We start from the raw sequence: 22,614 nt of genomic DNA, 5'->3' as shown, positions 1-22,614 counted from the left end.
AATCACTCCACTCCACGACTCGCCTGGCCAACGAGTTGAACCAGTTTTACTGTTGCTTCGAAAGACAATGGGACAGACCTGACACCACCCTGGTCACCCCACCGATCGACCACAGTCCACCATCTCATCTTCCCCCTCCTCCCCCTCTCTCACTATCCTGCAGATGTCAACAGACTGTTCAGGTGGCAGATACCCTGCAAAGCAGCTGGGCCGAACTCTGTCTCCCCCTCCACCCCAGAAGCACTGTGCTGATCAGCTGTCTTCAGTGTCACAGGCATCTTTAACACCTCACTGGAGACATACCATGTGCCAGCCTGCTTCAAAGCAGAGCCAACAGATCTGTAGACGATGCAGTAAACATGGCCCTTCACTTCATCCTCCAGCACCTGGACAGTGGAGATGATCATGGATTATAGAAAGAGCCCCACCCCACCCACCCCATCATACTGGGCGACTCCACAGTCAACACTGTGGGGTCATTCCACTTCCTGGCCACCATCATGGACCTCAAGTGGGAGCTGAACATCTCCTCCCTCATCAAAAAAGCCCATCAGTGGATGTACTTCCTGCGGCAGCTGAAGAAGTTCAACCTGCCAAAGACATGTAGGCCACAAGACCTGTACGCCTCCAAGAAACAAGGGCTGTCACTTTGTGTCAAAAAGTGGTGGGGACATTTAAGGGTTCAGATTATGGGTGTGACCAAACACTTAGTCCACAACACATGATAATGCACAATATTGGAGTCACGAGAACAAGACAACAAGATTTTGAGCATTAAACTCTGAATGTCCTGCATTCTAGAGACATTTTCTGCACCAGCTTATGGTCGAAATGTCTTTATTTATATGAAGGGAAACAAAATTCATGTGGCTGGTGGCAATTCAGAATAGGCTATAAAAATATTATCAAACATAATGCATTAATCAGTAGCTTGTTTTTTAGCCTAAGTTACTTTTGTTTTGTACAAGGCAGATCTGTTTCTTCTATATTTACATTGCATTTCATGTTGTGCAAGTAAACCTTTCTCATAGAATTTGTTATTCAACATTTCCTGTTGCAAGCTAATTTTCAGAAAACCTTTAGCAAGTGCTTTCAAAAAGTGGTGGGGACATGTCCCAAGCGCCCCTAATGTAAATGACACCTATGGCAGGAAAGATTGTGGCTGAACCCTCCCACCCCAGAAACCCTGTTTCCTCCGGCAGGAGGCTGTGGTCCATCAGGACCAAAACCTTGCGGCACAAGAACGCTTTGTTTCCGACTGCAGTGGCCTCCTCAACAACACTGACTTTCATGCATATTTATTGCATTCTTTTTTTCCATTAGTATTATAGCATTATTGTATTATTTTGGTTTCTTGTACATTTTTGATCTCTCTACTCTTTCTATATTTATATTTCTATATTTATGTTCTGTTAAGCACCAATATGTACCAAGGCAAATTCCTCGTAAAATGTGAAAATGTACCTGGCAGTAAACCTCATTCTGATTCTGATATTTCATAATTGGAAAGAAAAACACAATTCAAGATTAGCTTACTGAATTACTTACTGTGACTATAAAGAATTCATTTTAAAGTGGATTATTTGTTTTATTTCTGTTAGGCCTAGACTCATGGAAATGTAATGAGTCTCAATTCTCACCTTGAATCACTTTTCCACCATATACCCGACATAACATATTAGCTGACTTGATTTCCAATAATTGCTATTCAGTCCAGGGTGTCCACCTGATTGGGCAGAAGAAGAGGCAACTCGATGCCAGCATGCTCGGCATCCAGCAGGTTGACAGCATCTGTGGCAGTGGCAGGGGGGTGGGTGGGGTCAGAGGCCAGGGGAGAGGGGGGGTTGCTGGCGATGTTAGGCTCTCCTGAGTTGCGGAGAGAGAGGGAGAGCACTGGTGAGGGTCTTCTGGTTGACCGCGAGGAACAGCAAGGCAAGAGCTTCCCCAGAGCTCGCTTGAAGTCTCTCATGAACAGTGGGTAGATGATGGGGTTCATTGTGCTGTTGCAGTAGCCCAGCCAGGTGATGGCGTCAAAGAGCGCGAGGGGGATGCACTCACAGACTGCCTGAACGAAGACGGTGAAAAGTATTGCAGGCATTAAGGTATGAATCAGATAATAAATGAGGAAAAACATCAATACATTAAATAAATACAGAGAAATATCATCTTAAAGGCACCGTAAAGAGTTTTTACCCGAAGTACTGCTATGGAGCAGTGTATTTACAAGAGGGTCCCTGTTTTGTTTGTATTCTTGCATGAGGGTGAACATACATGTGGACAAGCAGGTGGTCAAAGAATTCCTGCTGCTGGTTTTAAAGGAAGTAGAACACGGCAAACTGAGAATAAATAAATACAGAATTTACAATACAATATTTATATTTATTTACTTTTAGCTAATTGAACACATTTATTTATTTACAACTTATTGCACACTTTTCCACATTCTATTTAGTTTCTGTGTCCCTTTTGGGCCCATTTCAAGTAGCTGAGTCGGGAAATCATCAAAAAGCTGAAGTTAATTTACTGTACAGCTCTGAAATAAATATATATTAATTAATAACCGCTATATGTTGTGCAACATTTCATTTATGTATAATTCTTGGCAATGTTTGTATTTATTTCTTTTTGCAAATTTTTTTGTTTACTTATATTCTCTGCCTTTGGGCATTCAAGACGTCTATGACTTCAGTAGATTTTAAGTAGCTGAGTCGTGTAACAATCAAAAAGAAGCAGACAGATTTCTTTTCTCACTAATTACATAAGCTGTCCATCACTCTTTTTTTAATGGAAGATCTAATATGCCCTGAATAGAATTTGCAAATACATTTGTATCTGGCTGTTGAAAACACTGATCTTGAACATAACCACTAGATTTAGAGAAGGAGAGTGAAGGAGGAGACAGCTGTTAGAGGAGAGCTTCCAATACTATCAAGATGAGACAGGGAGGCGGTGGGAATAGGACAGAAAGGAGGGGGGCGTTTCACACACCACATTGAGTGTGAAAAGGAAGGAGAGCGCAGACACAGTCAAGTCTCTGTGCTCTATGTTATGCAGGGGAGAAGCGAGAGGGCACAGATGGGAAATCAAAATGACTGGATCATTGAAAGCTTGAAAAACAGGACAAGTGTCATTACCAATTTAGATTAAGCTGTTTTTTGACATTCATTTAATCTCGCTGAGATTTTTCATGGCTACCATTGTTTGTTTGCTGAGTAATGAGTGTGTGTGCTCAGTCTAATCAAATCAAAATAAACAACTTAAAGAGAAAGAATACCAATTACGAATGGTATTCTGGTGTGTTGTTTTCTGGGTTTTGGAATGAGTCAGCGACACAAAGCTGAAATGCCAATCTATTTCCTCGTTGGATAGCTTGGCAAGGCTGTGACGCCAAGGCTGGTCAATACAAAAATAGACCAGTATCCAAGTGTTTTTTTTCTTTTCTTCTATATTTCACACTGTTTCAAGGCCCCCCACACATTTAAATTTGTGAGGAAATTGACAAAATACAACCTCTGAATCACTTTAATATATGAGATCTATTCCAAAAACAACCACAGAATGTTTAAATGGTGAGGGAAATCTTTATAGTGAAGAAACAACACTCGCATGTGCATATTGGTGAAGGCCACCTGGATAGATTGAAGCTACTCTTCCCTTCCAGCTCATCTGATCATGTATCTCACATCCAAGATTTTTTTGACGTATCAGATGGACGCTAGGACGCTAGCCTATGTCATGTTATCTGTATTTTGCTTATTTTCATTAGCTAAGTTTCTTTTTCATATCTGTGGTCGAGTCAGTGTCTGGTCCCTCTACTGACCTGAGCCATGTTGGTGATGAAAAAGGGTAGCCAAGCGCTGAAGAAGAGTCCCAGGAGGACTCCCAATGTCAGAGTGGCCTTCACAGCCCTCCGACCCTGCCTGTGAGCCAGACGACGCTCACTGTTCACTGACGCCTGTGGACAGTAGAGAATAATAGAAATATACAGTAGAATATAAATAGAAAACAGTTAATCCTAGAATTATAAATCCAATGTAAATCTCCCTTGACATTGGTATTTTGAAAAAGCTGCTCTGGGTACCTCTTTATGGCCTGGACAAGCCACACCATTATTGTAATTAACTTTTAGTTCCTTTATGCATTTAATTACTGGTTTGATTAAAGATGTCCAGATTTGTTTTATCAAGTTAATGAATTAAATTAAAGCAATTGTTGCTTATGTTGGAAATATACTTAAGATTGATACCACTCTCATTTGTACTCTAAATATAAAAGTGGGGCTAGCAGTAGTATAGTTTAGCAGAGACCTGAAAAAGGGAGAAACATCCAGTGTAGTTCTGTTGAGACAAACAGAAATCCACTTACCAGCACCTCCAGAGCTTACTGTTTATCAGATTATAGGCCTACCTTTTTTTTAATCTATAAACCAACTTGAGTGTAATAATTATTATTAAGTTTTATGGGGCGTTATGGTTAAACGTACGATATATAAACATATAGTGAGTTAATTTGTGAGGTTTAGAGGCGGCGGTGACAATTTTTTTTACTTTTGGACAGAGCAAGATAAATGCTCTGTATAGCACCTTTCTAGTCTTTTCGACCACTCAAAGCGCTTTTACACTGCATTCACTCACTGAGCCTAAGTGCTCAAAAAGAAACTATCATTCACACACTGGCGGAACAGCCAGAGGCAATTTGGGGTTCAGTATCTTGCCCAAGGATACTTGGACATGCAGCCTGAAGGAGCTGGGGTTTGAACTGCCGACCTTCACCGATATAACAAAGCAACCTACTCTACCGCCTGAGCCACAGCCGCCACAGCTGTTGCTCCCTGCTTGCAGTCTATGCTAGGGTAACCCAATCATCATTCATCTAATTCTCAGTACGAAAGCACATTTCCCAAAATTTCTTTAAAATATTGATCAGATACAAATATTTAATGTCCTGATTTTTTTATTTTTTATTTTAGTTTATTCATGCCTCAAGAATTTTTATGGCAAAGAATTATGGTACCTTAAACTTCATTGACCAGTCATCACAAACTCAAGCTGTGCAGCTGGACATTATTGAAACCCACAGAATTTGATTTAAAATTTTAGTGGAGATCGTAAAATTCCTAAAGAAACTGTTTGGGGAAATATGCACACCACATCTAGAATGTTTCCATTTGATAGAATGGTGCAGCGATAAAAGGTTTGAATATTACAGTTAGTGCCAATGTTGCTTGGCTTCAATAAAGAGCTGAAACAATCATACGGAATATATATTTATGATTAATGAAAGAGTGATGATTTTAAAGCTACTTAATCGGAATGAAACATAAATGTTATGGGGTTACAATTCATTAATTATTTTTCAAGAATTAGGCTACTTTAGGACTGACTGTTCTGTTCTGTTTGTGTGGTTTTACAGCAGGAAAAAGTGACAGACTATGTGGCTTGATCCTCGATAACAGGGGTAGCACATCTGACACACTGGCTGTACTTTTCTCTGTAAGATTTCTAGGCAGGATTTACACTTCCCTTTCACTGAAAGTGTTTCAGCTCCACATGATATACTAGCTGCAGTGTTATTTCTCTTCTGACTTATTTGACAGCTTGACAATGATCACAATTTAAATTCATAAAAAGTAAAAGAAGGTCTATATCTCCCTGTCCTTGCAGACAGCTGGTAAAGAACATGAGCACATATTTGTGCAACATTCTTGTAATTGGTTTCTATCTTTGTTCTCCAGTGGTGGAGGTTCAGTGTGTAATATTTCAGAGCATTTATTGACAGAAATGCTATATAATATCCATGACTATATTTTCAGTAGTGTATAAAGACCTTACATAATAAACTGTAATGTTTTTATTACCTTAGAATGAGAAATTTTTACATATATACATCATCTACAACTTTCTACAACAACTCTACGGAGCGCGTTTCATCACTACATTCTTCTTCTTCTTGTAGAATTCCTCCCGTGTAGATGCTCGTCTCTAGGTTCATTATAGTCGAAGAAGAAGAAGAAGTAATATTAGACATCAGGGGTCGGCAAATAAGTTTTGCATTGAACTACTTTTTCTGTAGCGCCTAAGACTCTCACCTCGAAGGTTATTTGTTCGATCACGTGTTGGAAGAGTCTTCATACATGCTTCATACATTCACATGCTTGCAATAAAGCATGTCCTGCAGTGTGTGCTTTCGGGTGTTTGATCCACATCCCTCAACCTATACGGACGCATCTCCAGGAAGAGGACATTTAGGAGAATCACGTTTACTGATGGCTCTTTCAGAGGTGTGTCAAGCAGGCTTCAAACTCTCTTTAATGTCATTCAGAATTTTTAGAAAGAAAGTTGAAGCTCTCAATTCAACTTAAAATAAAGCACTGCTGCAGAAAACATTCATGCACATTATTTTGTAGCTAAAACCACTAAAGAGGAAGACTAGACAGTTGGGTGCAATTTGCAACCTCACTGCTAGATGCCACTTAATCTTACACACTGAACCTTTAAGTACTAATGCCACATGGTGAAAATACTTTACTACAAGTTAAGGTCTTGCATTCAAAAGGTGTATATATATTGCTTTATCAGTCGGGGTTTATTGGTGGTCTCTGCTATGTTGGATACAAAGTAGTTTAATAAAACACAAAACTGTTGGGCAAAGATACTTCCAAACTAGATAAACTCCAAAGTACTTTTATAACTAAGCATATCGGGACAATCAAGTGTGTCTAGACTTAGGTCTCGAAAAGTAAAAAATTTAGTTAAAAACCAGCTATCAAACAGCATTCCTTAAGGTTTTTTTAAGGTTTGAAGCACACAGTGGCCTTAATTGAAATTGGTACTGGATTTCAACAGTATAAATTCTACTGTTTGGTCTGTCTTCCTTACCGGTACATTTTGTGACACAGGCGCCTCCTGGTGACTGCAGTCATCTCCGTCCGGCTGAGCTTGCCCTGCTGCAATCCCAGGTGAAGGAGGCCTGGAAGGTTCCCCAAGAGAGGGATGTGGGTGTGGTGGGTGGCTCAGTGCCGCGACCCTCTTTGCCTGCCTCCGCGCTGCCAGAAGGATCCGACAGTATGTGAAACAAATGGCGCTGGAGGGCAAAAAGAATGTGAGTACAGATGCCACCAGGGCAAAGGGCAGGGTGACCCGCAGGCGGCACTGGAAGGAAAGGCCTCCTGATGGTGACAGCTGAAAGTAGGACGTTGGGTACAATGTGTCAGAGTAAGAGCTGTTGTTGCTACTGCTGACCGATGAATGTCCACTCCCATGGCCCAAGCTGTGCCATTTCATCTCAATAGGCAAGAAGGAGGTCAATGCTGCCAATACCCAAGCTGCTCCTACAAGGAGCAACGCCCGAGGTGGGGTCATCCTCTGCTTGTAGCGCAGCGGTGAGATGATGAAGAGGTAACGGTCCAGGCTGATCACACACAGGTTGAGAATGGACGCACTGCAGCACATGACGTCAAAGCAAAGCCAAATCGGGCAGAAGGCAGGCCACAGCACCCAGGACCCACACAACACATTGAGCATGGCTGGGGGCATGACCACCAGTGCCACCATTAGGTCAGACAGGAACAGAGAAACTAGAAAGCAGTTCGAGGTGCAACGCAAAGAGCGATGGGCAAACACCAAAGCAATAAGCAACATGTTGCCACAGACTGTCATTAGGATGATGACAGTCAGCATGAAGGCCAACAACCATGGGCCGCTGCCAGTGATGTTCCACGCACTGGCGGTGGGAAAGCTGCTGTTGTAGCTTCCTGCAGAACCTGACAAGTGAGAGTCAGCCATGGTGCTGGTTGGCAACAATCAATGAACCAGCTCCTCAAGATTCCTCTTCAGGCACTATTAAGTGTTACAGACCTTAACCAGTTCTCTCTTGCAGCCAAAACTCACTTTAGGGACGTTGTTGAATAAAAAGAAGCCACTGAGGTCTTGTGTTGAGAAGCCATCGAACCCTCTCCATGTCCAGGCTAACCAGACTGTTCTCCATCGGTAAATATATCTTCGTCCTTTTGGCAGGAATACATCCACGTGCCTTGGGCTTTCTTCCACCGCACCCAACCAGTATAGTTATCAAAATCACCAACACTGTTTCACTCATCTCTCCATCCTGACCAGCATGTCCCTGCCTTATCCACAGCTAAGAGCCAGAATGAGCCATCCGATGGCTGACAGAGGGTTTCGAAGCAGCATGTCACTGGAGGAGGGCACGCAGAGAGATAAGCTCGACTAGACATACGAGAGATGTGTGAGAGGAACTACTGAAGATGAAGAGAACAAGGAGAACAGCTTCCGAAGGTCCTTTGCTGAGCTGGAGCTCTGCTGCAATTCACAAATCCTTTTATTCTGGGAAACAGCATTGGGGAGCAGAAACCAACACAAAATTGTGTGGCTGTTACTTGGAAGCGAGGCTCTGTTCATAAGTGCTCTACAGGTATCACGGTCCTGGTAACGCTACCTTTATATCCCTCGCTCCTGTTAATCCCTGTGTCGGCCACTCCAGCGTGCCTCCCAGTCACAGCGCACAGCTACTGAGAAGGAGCGTGTCAAAGCATTGAGCTGTTAATGCATAACCATGCACAATCACAGCCAAGAAATGCTAATTCTACATCATAGGAACTGGTGTGGGTGGTCTTTTTCCATGTTTGGTCATGGTGTCTTTAACTACTGAGGTACAACTATTATAAGCATTTTTGTAAGATTTTATGTGACAGCTTCCAAGTTAGGTCTATTTGCAAAACGATTGTTTATTCTACCTGCTTTCTGTTTTCATGGAATGTGTACAATTCATAGACATGGAGTCAGATTTATTTGAGGAGTCATCTTTCAGGTTTTTTCTTTTTTTTAAGAGCAGCATTACCAAGGTCTGATCTTTCTACAAAAATAACCCCCTCCCATGACTCCCCCTCTCTGACCTTTTTCATGTTTTAATGATTTAAAAGACTGAATCCTACAGGATATAATTCAGCTTTTTTACTCTACCTTGGAAATGTTGTATCCTACCCAATTCAATATCCTTGTCTCCTTGATTTATTAGGAATTTGCTTCATGCTTTTTTTGACATATTTATGTCTTTGTTTTCATATTGATATACAGCTATCGGTCGACCACTCCTTCTGAACCAAAATAGCTGCACCAGTCATTATTTAGACAAATTAAAGGACATGAATACTTATGCAATCAATTCTTTCACATTTTATAATTGTACTACATGTACATACATTTGTAAGGCTTTGACTTTCTATTAGCCTAATTGCTTTCTTTGTGACTCAAGTGTTTTAAAACAATAACATTTTTCTGTGACTCATTCATTTACCATTGGTGAATAATGTCACATTCCCTGTTCTAACAACTATCAGCAAACAATAGTAACTTCACTTTGCTCCTACATTATTCTCAATCCAGACAACGAGATGACATGACAAAGATAATTATTCACTTCCCAATCGAAGTACTTGAAAACTAAATAACATAAAACAAAAGCTTTCATCCGGTAAAGCCATGTGCACTCCAGCATTTCAATAGCTTTGTTGAATACTAAACATAATATGCAAAGCTCTCAAATTTCATGCCCCCTCAAAACTAACTAATCTCCTCCATCACTACACCCTGTCATCAGCAGCCATATCACATCAGCAGCTGTCAACCTTCTGACCCCCTCTCACCCACACCAAGCCCACCACCTTATGGGGCAGCGTTTGCATTGCTGTCACCACCTTCCTCCACGACACAGTTAAGAAAATCACTCCCACTTACATTCAGATATTAACTGAAAGCCCTCGTCAAGCCTGCTTAACACTTGACTCCTATTATGCCTTCAAGCATCACCATTACTGCTTGGCGTGTGTATCATCTAGCTGATATAATTAATTAAGTTACCTTTTATTAATTCAATTTCATTCATTATAAAGCATCTGAGGAAAAATGAATCACCAGGGCATCATTTCTGTTGTTATGAATATTTTATTAAATAAACACAGACTGTCCTGATCAGGCACATACAAATGATACAGAGTCAAAGTAGGGATGGGTCGTTCGACAGGGAGACAAGGATCTAACTGCAGAACAGTGCAAATGGTGACTCTCCCACAGACAACAAAACAAAAAGAACATACTCCAAAAAAATAAAATAAACGACAGTCCCTCGATGACTGGCAGCTACTACTCCTGTTAAAGAAATTAGAAATCAGTTACATAATGATTTACATAAACAATGACACAGGGTTGTTATTCTGGGTTAAAGATAAGGAATAATTTCCGTAAGTTGTTTTACAGTCCAAATGTGTTTTATTGCACAAACAAACCTTTTCGCTTCTATGCTGCAAATAATGTGACCTCAGGTCATTCTGACAGTTGGCATACGCCATGCCAAGTCCCGCTCCTGAACCGAATGAAATCGGCCAGGTGTGCCCTACAAATGAAACAGGTACTTTATCACACAAAGAAGCACTTCACAGTGTTATTAAAAAAACATACAAGAGATGGCATGTAAAATCCTTTTCACGCTTTTGTGATACTTTGTTTTTCTTTTCTGTACTTAAAATTCACATGCTTATGAGGATGGGTATTGTTAGTGCTCCTCTTACAACAAAAGCACTTAATACTCTCTAAATACCATAAATTATGTGTTCAGTTAGATAAGACTGCTGATTGACTAAAAACACACGAGACTTTTACTGCGTAAAAGAAAAGGTGTTTCGCTGCAGTAGTTACAGAACATCACTCGCTAGCTCTGCTCCTCTTGTCAAGGACCTGTGTGCTAAATTAAAGGTTCAAGATGCAGTACAGCAACAATCCATTAAAACTACTTACGTTTGAAGAACAGAACAGAAAACACGATGCCTAACCCCAGCCCAGTACCTGAAAAAGGGAGGGAAAATAAAAAACAGCCACAGTATGACTTGGATGGCAATGTACCTTTAATTGATTTTAATTGATTAAATTATATAGCTTTTGCTTCACCTTTATTAATTCATTGTGTGCATATGCTTTCTCATACTGTCTCAGACTTATGTACATTTATATTAGGTACTGTATTTTGTATTCTGTATTTGTCATGTAGCCACAGCACAAGCTTTGTTGCTTTGTAATGCATTAGGTTCTAATATATACGACAATAAACTCTAAATTTAAACTTGTACTCTCATTCATACAGTGGGGTGGAGGGAGGGTAAAATTATTCCCTTATTTGTCTCTGAAATTGATTAATAAATGTGGTGTAATTTCCCTTTCATTTTTTTAAACACCACCTGTAATGTGTTTATACACAGCCTCCTTAAAACGAAGTGGGCCAGATCCTTCAGCTGACGCAGTGTCAGTTAACGTTACATCGCACCAAACTTCATTCAAACATCGACAGTTTTAGGGTGTTTTGCTTATTAGCATTAAGTACATGGCTGAAGACTTGTTATGAGATATTAAATGATCCACTGGTCTATAATACTAATGATTCATCGAGAAATACCTTATTTCGGTAACGTTAAACTCAACTCCACCCTGCTCCCCGCCAGCATTTCTATTTAGCTAACGTTGCTAAACTAACAACTTATTAGCCTATGTTTGTTCTAGAAGATTTCGGGGCTGTAAGCCACGAAAATGGAAAGTTTACATGATATGACAATAAATGTTTGTTGGTGTTATGTATGTATGCCGAATTCAGGAAACATCTTGATTAATGTCCTAGCAAAGATGTACGTTCACGTAACGTTATGTATGGATTGACGAGTGAAATTAACAGTATCGTTAACACTTAACGTTAAGTTAAAATCTAGTAACGTTAGGGAAAAGGTGCTGATGGTTGCATTCTTGAACTACAGACTTGTCTCTATATTTACCTATCACAATTAATAACAGATATCGGACTAGTGGTTAAGATGTCCTTTACAAGCCCTTTATAGCTAAACTTAGCTAGCGTTAGTTAGCCTCTCGCCCAGTCAATGACAGCTGTGGACTTCAATAAAAACTGTTTCTTATTTTATCCTTATTCGGGACATTACAATGTCGTTATACACGAAATACATTTGGATATTTACCGAGTTTAATGGCACTGTCTGCCAGGCACCGGTCCCACTTTTTCCCCAGCTCCTTCTCAGACATGCTGAACCTTAGCTTGTGTCAGGCTAGAAGTGTCAAATGTAGTCCCGGTGCTGCTTTCAGGTCCTGTCGGAAATGTAGGTATTACGATTTAAACGTAGAGACGGCCGTGACAAAGGAGTTTAGGCTTCCAGACTTTAAAGTGTTATTTTATTGATTCTATTTTGCCAACACAGACAGTACAGTATATGCGGCAGCATTTATACGCCCAAACTTACTGAAAATCTGTGTATCTGTGTATGGTTGTTCACTTAACGCAGAATTACGTCATTCTTGCAAACCTTGTTTTATACCCCCTATGGTTATGCCAAAATCATTTTGCCCATAACCTAATCGGCGCCATCCTGTGGTAAAGAACAGAATAGCCCAAATAGTACTTCACCTAAATACATAACAATATACAGAAAACACGTATATTACAGCAGAAAAAAACATTCGCAGACGCAGAATATTTTATTTGAAAATGTATCTCAAAGTTTCTGAAGGAAATTTCGCTTGACACAAATCGGTACACTGTCATTAAGTCATTACAGCATGTTCACCTTATTAACAATGATTTCCTGAGATGACAATATACAATATGCAATTTCTGACAACAAACAGTTGATATCCATTACACAAAAAGCTGGTATGTTTTAAAATTACCATTAAATAAAGAAAATTGGTGTTTAACACACAGAATCAAATAACTAAACATGGAAATCATGAATTCTACATACCGACCAACAAACGTATTGAATTCAGAAAATGATATACAAGCAAACTATGTGAAACAGCCAAAAGTAATCACATTGGCAGTGACTATCAAGCACAACCTCTAAAAACAGTATAGAATATAAGCTGGGTAGCATTTTACACATTGTGTAACAGCAAAGGGACACCAAAGAGGTAGAAACTGTGTCCATGAAGGATAACCCATCTTTGGTCAACAACAAAAATATATCCCCTTTGATATTACTACCTTTACTCCAGTACTTGTGTCTTAGCTCCCACTCAATTCTTGTCCGTGATAACCAAGACACTTAAATAAAAATCAGTTTATGTGGAATCACTCCAACATTTCAGTGAATACACATGCTGTACATGTGCAACAATAGCAATCATCCAGATCTAGCTGCAGGTAAATGCTTCTGATAGCCAGAATGTTGTGTTTAAGTGGCATTCACAACAAAAAATATAATGTGGTTTTACTGCATTCCATGTTGTGTAAAAAATAAAATAAATGTGAACGCAGATAAGGAGATCATCAACTCCATGTCCTGAAGGACTGGCTGCCCCAACCACAGTTCACACTGAAGCTATTCTGATCACTTGTTCGATTAAGGGGACTGTTCTTGTGCTGCTGCTGCTGCTGGCTGGCTGGTGTCTTCTCTTGCTGTCTTTACAGAGCCCTTGCTGATGGCCAGGAGGTCTCGCAGCTCCTTGTTCTCAATCTGAACAAGACAAAATAACCATATATATGTAAGGAAAAAATGTTCAGACATACAAATAATGAGAGTTAAGTGGTTAGTTCATCCAAAATAGATATAATCACAAATTTTCTCAGTTAATTATAGTGGTTTCTAACCATGCAGATAGATTGGTTTAGGAAGGTAGGTAGGTACATTTTATTGTCACAATATAACAGGTTATGCTACACAGCAGACAATATACATTTATACAGAAGCAATTATAAAAACAACATAAATAAATAATATTCAATGATCAATGGAGCAGTGCTGAGGATGAATTAGAGTTTAAGAGTGTGATAGCTTGGGGAAAAAGCTGCTCTGCAGTCTGGTGGTGTGGCAGCAGAAACTTCTATCTCTCTTCCCAGAAGGCAGCAGAGTGAACAGGCTGTGGCTGGGTGGGTGCTGTCCTTTAGTATCCTTTGGGCTCTGCGTAGGCACCTCACCTCACCGATAACACTGATGCTCGGGAGATGGGCACCAATGATCTTCTGAGCAGTTTTAATCACCCGCTGCAGAGCCCTCCGGTCCTGGGCCGTGCACATCCCATGTTAGTGATGTTTCCAGTCAGGATGCTTTCTGTTGCTCCTCTGTAAAAGCTGACAAGAACTTGGCGTGGGAATTTTGCCTTCTTAAGCTTCCTCAAGAAATCCAGTCGTTTCTGAGCTTCCATCATTTAGTTTTGCTGATGTTGAGCAGTAGGTTGTTCTCTGAGCACCACTCTGCAAGATTATGAATTTCTTCCCGATATGAAGTCTCATCATTGTTTGAAATCCGTCCGATGATGGTGGTGGCATCCGCAAATTTCACAACAGAGTTCTCTTCGTGTCGGGGGATGCAGTCGTGGGTGTACAGTGTGAACAGGAGGGGGCTGAGCACAGCCCTGGGGGGCTCCGGTGTTGAGCACTACAGTGGAGGTGTGTCCACCTTCCGCACTGACTGGGGTATGTTTGTGAACAAGTCCAATATCCAGTTGCAGAGTGTTGTATTTAAACCCAGAGTGCTGAGTTTGCTGATCAGATTCATGGGGGAGAGTGTGTTAAATGCTGAGCCCAAATCCATCCATCTTAATCACTCCAGGTTGAGATATCTGTCTCTGGGATTTCTGACTCCACCCAAATACAGTTGAGGTGAACAGAATTACATTTGTGGTGCTAACATACAAATTTGCAAATTGCAAACAAAAATTAGAAATTAAAAACAGTTGCATCTAAGTGTTTCTGTCACTCTGGATAATCTAGAGATGCTTTGGTGAACAGTTATCACTGGAACTATTTACTACTGAAGAAATAGTACAGGTTTCTCACTCTTTTCTAGACATCATTTTCCAGGACAGTTAAAGTGATGATCTAGCTGGTATGACAGACAGGGAACATGCCATACACTACACCTCTCTGCGGAGGTCTGATTTTAAAGACGTACAGTCTATGGCTATAGCCTCTCTATGAAATCATCTATTACAAGTGTAGATATGACAAATTATTCTGGCCTTGTTTTAATATCGTTTTTTTTAATAGTACTGCTATTGTACTTTTTGTATTATTTGTTTCTTTTGGAAAGCCCTTTGTGTTCTATGCTTGGCAAGTGCTTTTCCTATGATTTATATTTTAATCACTGCTGCCTGAACACCAATTACCGAACAAACAATAGCCTACAATGTTGCCTACTAACAAATCCCAGCATTCTGTTGAACCATAGCTTTCTAAAATCACTGTGGTCCTCAGGCAAACTGCAGTGTAACTGTACAAAAAGCTATTTCAGACATGAGGCACTTTGTCTGCATCCAAATAGGAAATTAAACCAAGCCGTGGTGTAAATCAGTTTATCACATCATGTGTTACCCCATATACTAACAAAGCTAATCACAACCCACTGTGAGCTAAAAAAGTTTCACGTCATGTTACTGTCCATTTTATTGTAACATAGCATTGTGTTTGAAGCGACAATGCTAGCAAAGTAAAAAAAAGTGCTATTATCAATACTAGTATTTAACAAGTGTTTGATGCACATATAGCTGGGCTCCCATTCATTGTTTGGACACCGACTTCCAATTCAATCTTATCCAACTTTCTCAGTAATACCAAACATTGCTCCTAGCCAACAACAAACTAAAACCATTAACCAATTTAACATTATTCAACCGTTTAAAACAATTTGAGAAGAAAATATTAATCTATAAACCTAATAAAAACTACCTTTACCTTTGGAGGATAATGCAATTCAGTGTCATGGACATAATGTCATCCAACCTGTGCTACATGTGCCATGACTCAGGGGTGTGTTCACAATGCTGCCGCAACATAAAGCTAAAGTAATTTGAAATATTTTCCAGGACATTTTACTTTTTCTCTCATTTTCCATGTGTTTTCCATGACTGGAAAATTGGTACCTGTAATTGTCATTTTTCAATGCTGTAAATGCCATAAATGTGATTCCATTCACCGTGATTGTATTGGATGGCAGTAGAATTCTCAGAGATGAATATCACAAACCTGGGCAAATAAAACCCAAACTGCCTTTGTGACCAGATATCACTAGAGGTAAGTGAAAAACTGTATATCTACAGAATGTAGAGATATTATTCAATTTATTTATTTTATATTTATGTGGGTGATACATGCACAAATTGAGCAAACATCTACAGTTGTTCTTAACTCTACTTAAGCACTGTGCTCACCTCTAGTTGAGCGAGCCTCTCTCGAACAGAACAGTAGTGTTGATCATCCACCTGCACTGCCCTTCTCATCACCTGGCCCATCTCGCATATCCGCTCCACCTGGCTCTGCACTTCCTGGAAAAGATTCAGAAACAAAAATCAATGCATTGTTAACTGTACGGCCACCCATTTGCAATCCTAACCTACAAATGACCCAGAATTTGAAAAAGTTAAGACAGCCAGTTTACTTTTGCGTGGTCCTCGTGTAGGCTGAGCACAGGTTTGGTGTCAAGCTCCTTCTTCGCCATCATCAGCTGGAGCATCTGCTTGCGGTACCGACCCATGATCAACTCTAACGCATACTGGTGTTCTTCAAGAGACAACCATAGTTCTGCAGATGCAGTCATAAAGAGTGTTAGCAAAGATATCAAACACCAACCATTCAATCAAGAGAAAAGAGTGTGTGTTTTTAACCTTTATTCTCCCGCTGAAGTTCCTTGATTTGAGTGTTTTCCTGAGTCAGAAGGGCATGAGGCTTGTATTTGGTTAGCTCCTGAATCTCTGAAGTGTCTTCTATGTGCTGTGAGAAGAGACCAGTTAAGGGCAGTGGAAATAGAAAGACTTGCTGCTCTGTTTTATTAATCAACCATGACATAGAGGAAAGTATTAATTTCCATTTTAAAAATGCAAGCTTATATTAATATAATAAGTATTTACTTACTAAAATCTCAGCATCAAAAAGTAAATTACAAAAATATTGATCTGCTCCATAGGAATTCTTCATGACATTCAGAACATCTAATTGTTATAAGTTGCTTTTCCAAGTTGCTTTTGTTGAACTTAGCCAACTTCTTAGTTGTTGTGTTAAAAGAAAATAAGCATATCAACAGGCAAAATATATCAACAAAGAATAACACATATTGTCAAGAATGGGGTGTCATGCAAGATGTACAATTAAATCTCTATTATTGAATCTCATGCCAAACTCCATTCAGCATTAATGCAATTGAAAAATGGTCATTACAAAACATCTGGACTACTCAAAATGTAACGATCTAAACAAGCGACCCATCAAGCAGTACTTACTTTCATCATAATCTCAGTTTTTAGTATGGGTTTACATGTTTCCCTGTGTTTTCAAGGGGGAACATTTTGGGATAATAAGAAACACAAAATTGTGTGGCTGTAAATTCAGCTTGGGTTACATTTGCTGAACTGATGGGTAAGTTAGAGCTCAACTTAATCCTGTGCATATGCCATAAACAATTCAGCTTTATAACGTTATAGCCATGCACTTATTCCAAATCTCTTTGTAACCGTGCTTCTCCTTGAGATTAATTTACCTTGTCAGGGAGGGCATTTCCCACCTCTCTCATGCTATTCACTCTCTGGCTGAGGACCCCGGACTGCTCTATCAGTCCCTCGGCGGCCGTGTCGTGCTCTTTCAGTCTCTCGAGAAGGGTCCGGGCATCGCCCAGCACTTTTTCTAAAGTGCAGGCCATTTACTAGAGACTGACAACTCCTGTACGTCAACCAGCTAACGTTAACTTAACCTCCTTCACTCCACAAGCGAGGTAAAAATATCTCGCGGTGTTAGCTGACGTTGGCGATCTAACGTTAGCCGGGTCAGCTGCGGTGCCTTTATAGCAACGTGTGCAAAATATTACAGACCTTCGGATGTATTTTAAGGCAACATTAGACAGAATATAGAGTACACATAAATAAAACACTGATCATTCTGTTTTGTTGTCAAGTCTGCCGTTTCCGTGTGAAACATGAAACGATGACGTCACTTCCGCGAATCAAACCAGTGGTCGGCAACATGCGGTCCGCGGGCCAAAACTGGCCTGCCAGCAATAATATCTGGATTGTGGCCTGATTACTCTGATAGCGGAAATAAATAAATAAATATAAAACGTCACATTGATAGCGGCCGGCCAGTGCTGAAATAGCTCTGTCATGGTCAGAACAGCAACAGTTCACATAATCACAACCACGTGATTGTTCTTTTGTAATATATTTGTGGCTTTGGCAATATTTTTACATTAGTTTTACATTCATGCCAAAAAATTGAATAGAATTGATTGTGCCTACAAAATAAAAGCACGAGAATGTTTTTTGCCGCAATGCTCTATTTCATGTTGAATTAGGAGCTTTTACTTTGACAAGTACAACAAAAGTTCTGAAGGACATTTAAAAGAGTCTCTGGCTTGCTTGACACACATCTGAAAAAGCCATTAGGAAACGTAAAATTGAAATCCACTGAATGACAAGTGCAGAAATTTCCTGTGCCTGGAGATGCTGGTGAAATGGAAATAAGCATCCATAGGTTGATGGATGTGGATCAAATGCCGGGAAGCACACACTACAGTATATGCTTTGAAAAATACTCTCTATAGCCTAATTAATGTGTTGAAGAGGGAAAAAAATATAGTAATGTGGGGATCAAACACATAGAGGGGGAGACCGGGGTAAATGTAACAATTTTTGGTTTCTTTGTCATAACTCAAAAACTTCTTGAACCAATTGGATAAAAGTTTTATAGAGGTAACTTGTCTCTGTGTTTTATTTGTTAAAGTCATCCAATGTGTTTAAAAGCAATGTTAAAGGCACAATAGTGATTCAAACACTAGATGTGAAATGTTACATCTGACCCCACGTGTAGGGGTGATTGTAACAGCATATGGGCAATTGTAACAACACACATAATTCCTTCATATCCTCCCTGTCAAATGGATCCCCAAACTGAGAGGCTAAAACTTAAACCTCTGGACTACGCCACTAAGTATAGGCCTCTTAATAACACAGTATACATAGTAGTCAGCTATAGGTCATTCGTATACATAAATGTTAACTGAAGAAGAGTCTATAGTCCATTATTTTCTATATTGAGCTTAAATACTATGCTACTATTATAAACCAAAAATTTAAATAATATCTCTTGATAAATATGTTGATAGATTATTATTACAGTATTTAAAGTTATGACAACTTCTCATTTGTAGAAATTGAAGATATTGAAAGCATGCAATTGGCTCTTGGTAGGAATTGAACCCGGTCCCCAGAATGAAAAGGCCAAAGATTTGGACTAGAATTGTAACACAGTGTTAAGATTGGCCCCAGCTGTAACTCCCCATAACAAGCTACCCTCATAGCTAGAAACAATGAAGCTAATATCTGACAAAGATATCAAAAGTTAGACAACAGAATGGTCATCCAAAAAACACGTTTAAATTCATAGACATTTATGGCTAAGACAGTATGAGAAAAATACTGTAGATGAAAGAAATTCCTTTCATAGCTCAAAAATTAGCAGGCAGAGAGGGATGGCCACAGAGAGCGTGCATGATGACTTTCATGCTTCTGTTTCATTTCTGATTGGTGCAATTTGAGATTTTACAATTGCCCCTTGTTACAATTGCCCCCGGTCTCCCCCCAAATGAAAGTCCTGTGCGCTCCAGGGGTCGGAAAATAAGTAATGCTGGCATTGGGCCAAATTCTTTTCAAGCCGTTAGATTATAGGCTACGATATGATTCTAAACAGAAAACTACGGCAGAGGGAAGAAGTTGAGTTAGTAAACATGCATTATCGGAATAGGCAAGGCAAAGCAAATTTATTTGTATAGCACATTTCAACAACAAGGTAATTCAAAGTGCTTTACATAAAACATAAAAGCAACAGGGAAATATAATAAAAGTTACAGTGTAAATATTTAATTAAAAGCAATGGTAAAAAGCTAAAAACAAAGAAAAAGAAAACAGGACAGTAGAAGTTACAGTGCAGTGTAAGTTATTAATAAAAAGAAAAATCTTAAATATTTAATTAAAAGCAATGGCAAAAAGAAAAGTCTTCAGTCTTAATTTAAAAGAACTGACAGTTTCAGCAGACCTGCAGTTATCTGGGAGTTTGTTCCAAATATATGGAGCATAATAACTGAACGCTGCTTCTCCTTGTTTAGTTTTGACTCTGGGGACAGAAAGCAGACCTGCCCCAGACGACCTGAGAGGTCTGGATGGTTCGTAACGAAGCAGAAGATCAGAAATGTATTTTGGCCCTAAACCATTTAGTGCTTTGTAAGCTAACAGCAGGATTTTGAAATCAATTCTTTGACATACAGGAAGCCAATGTAGAGACCTCAGAACTGGAGTGATGTCTGATGGATTTCTTAGGGAGCCCTGTAAGGACACTGTTACAGTAGTCAAGTCGACTGAAGATAAATGCATGGATAAGCTTTTCCAGGTCCTACTGAGACATAAGTCCTTTAATCCTTGATATATTATTCAGGTGATAGTAGGCTGACTTTGTCTTAATATGGCTCCTCAAATTCAGGTCTGAGTCCATGACTACACCAAGATTTCTGGCTTGATTGTGGTTCTTAACATTACTGATTGAAGTTGAGCACTGACTTTCAATTGTTCCTCCCTGGCTCCAAAAACAATAACTTCAGTTTTATCCTTGTTTAATATAAATAAATTCTGGCACATCCAATCGTTGACCAGCGCCTGTATGGGATTATAGTCCCCTGGTGAAATGGTTATGTAAATCTGTGTGTCATCTGCATAATTATGGTAACATATTTTGTTGTTTTTCATAATCTGAGCCAGTGGAAGCATGTAAATGTTAAACAAAAGAGGTCCCAGAATGGAGCCTTGGGGAACTCCACGTCATTTTTGTCAGCTCAGATGTGTGATTACCTATAGACACAGAGTAGTCTCTGTCCTTTAAGTAGGATTCAAACCAGTTTAGTACTGTGCCAGAAAGTCCAACCCAGTTTTCAAGTCTGTCTAGTAATATGTTATATATGTATATTGTGGTCGACCGTGTCAAATGCAGCACTGAGATCCAATAATACGATCCAATAAGACTGAAATTCTGCCACTGTCAGTGTTTAAATGGGTGTCATTGAAGACCTTAACAAGAGCCATCTCAGTGCTGTGGTGTGGTCAAAAACCTGACTGGAAGACATCAAAACAGTTATTTAGTGCCAAGAAAGCACTAAGCTGTTGAAAAACAGCCTTTTCAATGATTTTACTTAAAAATGGGAGATTTGATGTGGGTCTATAATTGCTCATTAGTGAACTGTCTAGATTGCTCTTTTTTAAGAGTGGCTTAATGACTGCAGTTTTCAGGGCCTGTGGGAAAAAACCTGATAAGAATGCACATGTAGATGGCAGGAGGAGAGAGGAGCTCAGTGGACGCAATCCCACCAATCTAGGCCTAATATGCTTTGTCAAAGTGGAAAGTCTTAAGACTTCACTTAAATTCAGATATGGTGTCTGCCTCCCAAACCCAAACCCAAACTGGGACCTGATTTCACAGGACAGGAGCTTGATAGAAGAATATTAACAATTATGTGGGGGAAAAGTTGCAGGAGTGATACTCACTTTAGGAGTAGTTTAGGATGGTTTACAGACCATTGTTCTGAATATCTTCAGAAAACAACATGAGGGCTATGACCAGAATGGGGTCTAATCCTGATGAAGTGGTAAAATAATGACAGGTTGACAAGAATGTCCAGATTTTAACTAGGTGCTTGTTAATTACAGCCCCGTCAGGTAGCATCTTCTCTACTGCTGTACTTGCCTTACTATTTTGCAGTGAAATTGTCATACTCTGTTGCGCTATTTGATAGGCAGTATTAGAACATTTATTTTTAACATGCATATAGAAATATTCTATCTTTTTTCTGTTCTTATTTTTTTTACTAGAATCAGTAAGACATACATCCAAACATACTGGATGCTAATTTTCAATCAACATCTGAGTTTTAAATGATATATCTGGATACATGTCAAACATATATGGTCTAAAGAAGAAATTTAAATGTACCCTTTCAAAACAACAACAAGAAAACACAGAGTGGATACCCCTGAAGCTGCACAATGCTCAAATAGCTATTTTATTAACAGGAAATGTTTTAAGTGTTCTAATCTGAGTCTGTTTCTACATATTAATACCCACAGAGATTTACATAAGTAAGTAGTAAAAATGTTCAAAAATACCCTCACTCAAATTCTCTAAATATAAAAGATGTTCTATTTTCATACCCCGAACATTTTGAATGAACTACAAGTCAAGCTTAATTTGGAATCTTTACTCTATCTTAACATATTAAAAAATATTTTAAAATCAGTTTTGACAAACCAATGTCATTGCTTTTTGACAAGTTCCATTATTTGCCATGATTCCTTTTAAGCTCTGATGCCTGTATGTTTGTATTTGTTTGTTGTGTTTTGGTATGCTTTTTTGGGGTCATGTTACCTGTCCACACCTGTACCTGTTATTTTATTTTTGCTGTTCAAGTACTCCCTTGTAGAAGAGTTATTGTATCCCAATGGGACCTTCTTGGTTAAATAAACAATAAATGGAAAGAAATTTGATCTGTGATGCATCAACATCATCCTTCTGACTAACTGAATG

General features: G+C 39.4%; 3 protein-coding genes across 3 annotated transcripts; all 3 read right to left on the bottom strand.

Moving 5' to 3' along the window:
- Positions 1-1,044: 1,044 nt before the first annotated feature.
- htr6 (5-hydroxytryptamine (serotonin) receptor 6) lies at positions 1,045-7,784 on the bottom strand. Its single transcript, XM_038723700.1, has 3 exons — positions 6,879-7,784; positions 3,821-3,955; positions 1,045-2,065 (listed from the first exon to the last, which is right to left on the bottom strand). Exons 1-3 carry the CDS (start codon positions 7,782-7,784, stop codon positions 1,709-1,711), a joined length of 1,398 nt encoding a protein of 465 aa, XP_038579628.1. The 3' UTR covers positions 1,045-1,708.
- Positions 7,785-9,939: 2,155 nt separating this feature from the next.
- Positions 9,940-12,182, bottom strand: micos10 (mitochondrial contact site and cristae organizing system subunit 10). Its single transcript, XM_038723485.1, has 4 exons — positions 12,029-12,182; positions 10,809-10,856; positions 10,301-10,407; positions 9,940-10,163 (listed from the first exon to the last, which is right to left on the bottom strand). The coding sequence occupies exons 1-4, from the start codon at positions 12,090-12,092 to the stop codon at positions 10,158-10,160; spliced, it is 225 nt and encodes a 74-aa protein (XP_038579413.1). The 5' UTR covers positions 12,093-12,182; the 3' UTR covers positions 9,940-10,157.
- A 328-nt stretch (positions 12,183-12,510) lies between these two features.
- sike1 (suppressor of IKBKE 1) lies at positions 12,511-17,973 on the bottom strand. The gene is made up of 5 exons (XM_038723484.1): positions 17,537-17,973; positions 16,668-16,773; positions 16,442-16,584; positions 16,215-16,328; positions 12,511-13,522 (listed from the first exon to the last, which is right to left on the bottom strand). Exons 1-5 carry the CDS (start codon positions 17,693-17,695, stop codon positions 13,409-13,411), a joined length of 636 nt encoding a protein of 211 aa, XP_038579412.1. The 5' UTR covers positions 17,696-17,973; the 3' UTR covers positions 12,511-13,408.
- Positions 17,974-22,614: the final 4,641 nt, after the last annotated feature.

The sequence above is a fragment of the Micropterus salmoides genome, unplaced genomic scaffold, assembly GCF_014851395.1.
Source record: "Micropterus salmoides isolate LMB-PRFRI ecotype aquatic unplaced genomic scaffold, ASM1485139v1 Ms_hic_scaffold_16, whole genome shotgun sequence".
Classification (NCBI taxonomy): Eukaryota; Metazoa; Chordata; class Actinopteri; order Centrarchiformes; family Centrarchidae; genus Micropterus; species Micropterus salmoides.
This window is presented reverse-complemented; position numbering and strand designations above follow the sequence as displayed.

Coding starts and splice junctions, on each gene's coding strand:
- sike1 (XM_038723484.1), bottom strand. CDS start 17,695: ATGGCCTGCACTTTAGAAAAAGTGCTGGGCGATGCCCGGACCCTTCTC. Junction 16,329..16,441: donor TACACGAGGACCACGCAAAA/GTAAACTGGCTG, acceptor AATCTTTTCCAG/GAAGTGCAGAGCCAGGTGGA. Junction 13,523..16,214: donor AGAGGCTCGCTCAACTAGAG/GTGAGCACAGTG, acceptor TGTCTTGTTCAG/ATTGAGAACAAGGAGCTGCG.
- micos10 (XM_038723485.1), bottom strand. CDS start 12,092: ATGTCTGAGAAGGAGCTGGGGAAAAAGTGGGACCGGTGCCTGGCAGAC. Junction 10,857..12,028: donor AGACAGTGCCATTAAACTCG/GTAAATATCCAA, acceptor TCCCTTTTTCAG/GTACTGGGCTGGGGTTAGGC. Junction 10,408..10,808: donor TTCTGTTCTGTTCTTCAAAC/GTAAGTAGTTTT, acceptor TTTCATTTGTAG/GGCACACCTGGCCGATTTCA.
- htr6 (XM_038723700.1), bottom strand. CDS start 7,784: ATGGCTGACTCTCACTTGTCAGGTTCTGCAGGAAGCTACAACAGCAGC. Junction 3,956..6,878: donor CTGTGTCACAAAATGTACCG/GTAAGGAAGACA, acceptor TACTGTCCACAG/GCGTCAGTGAACAGTGAGCG. Junction 2,066..3,820: donor TCATCACCAACATGGCTCAG/GTCAGTAGAGGG, acceptor GTCTTCGTTCAG/GCAGTCTGTGAGTGCATCCC.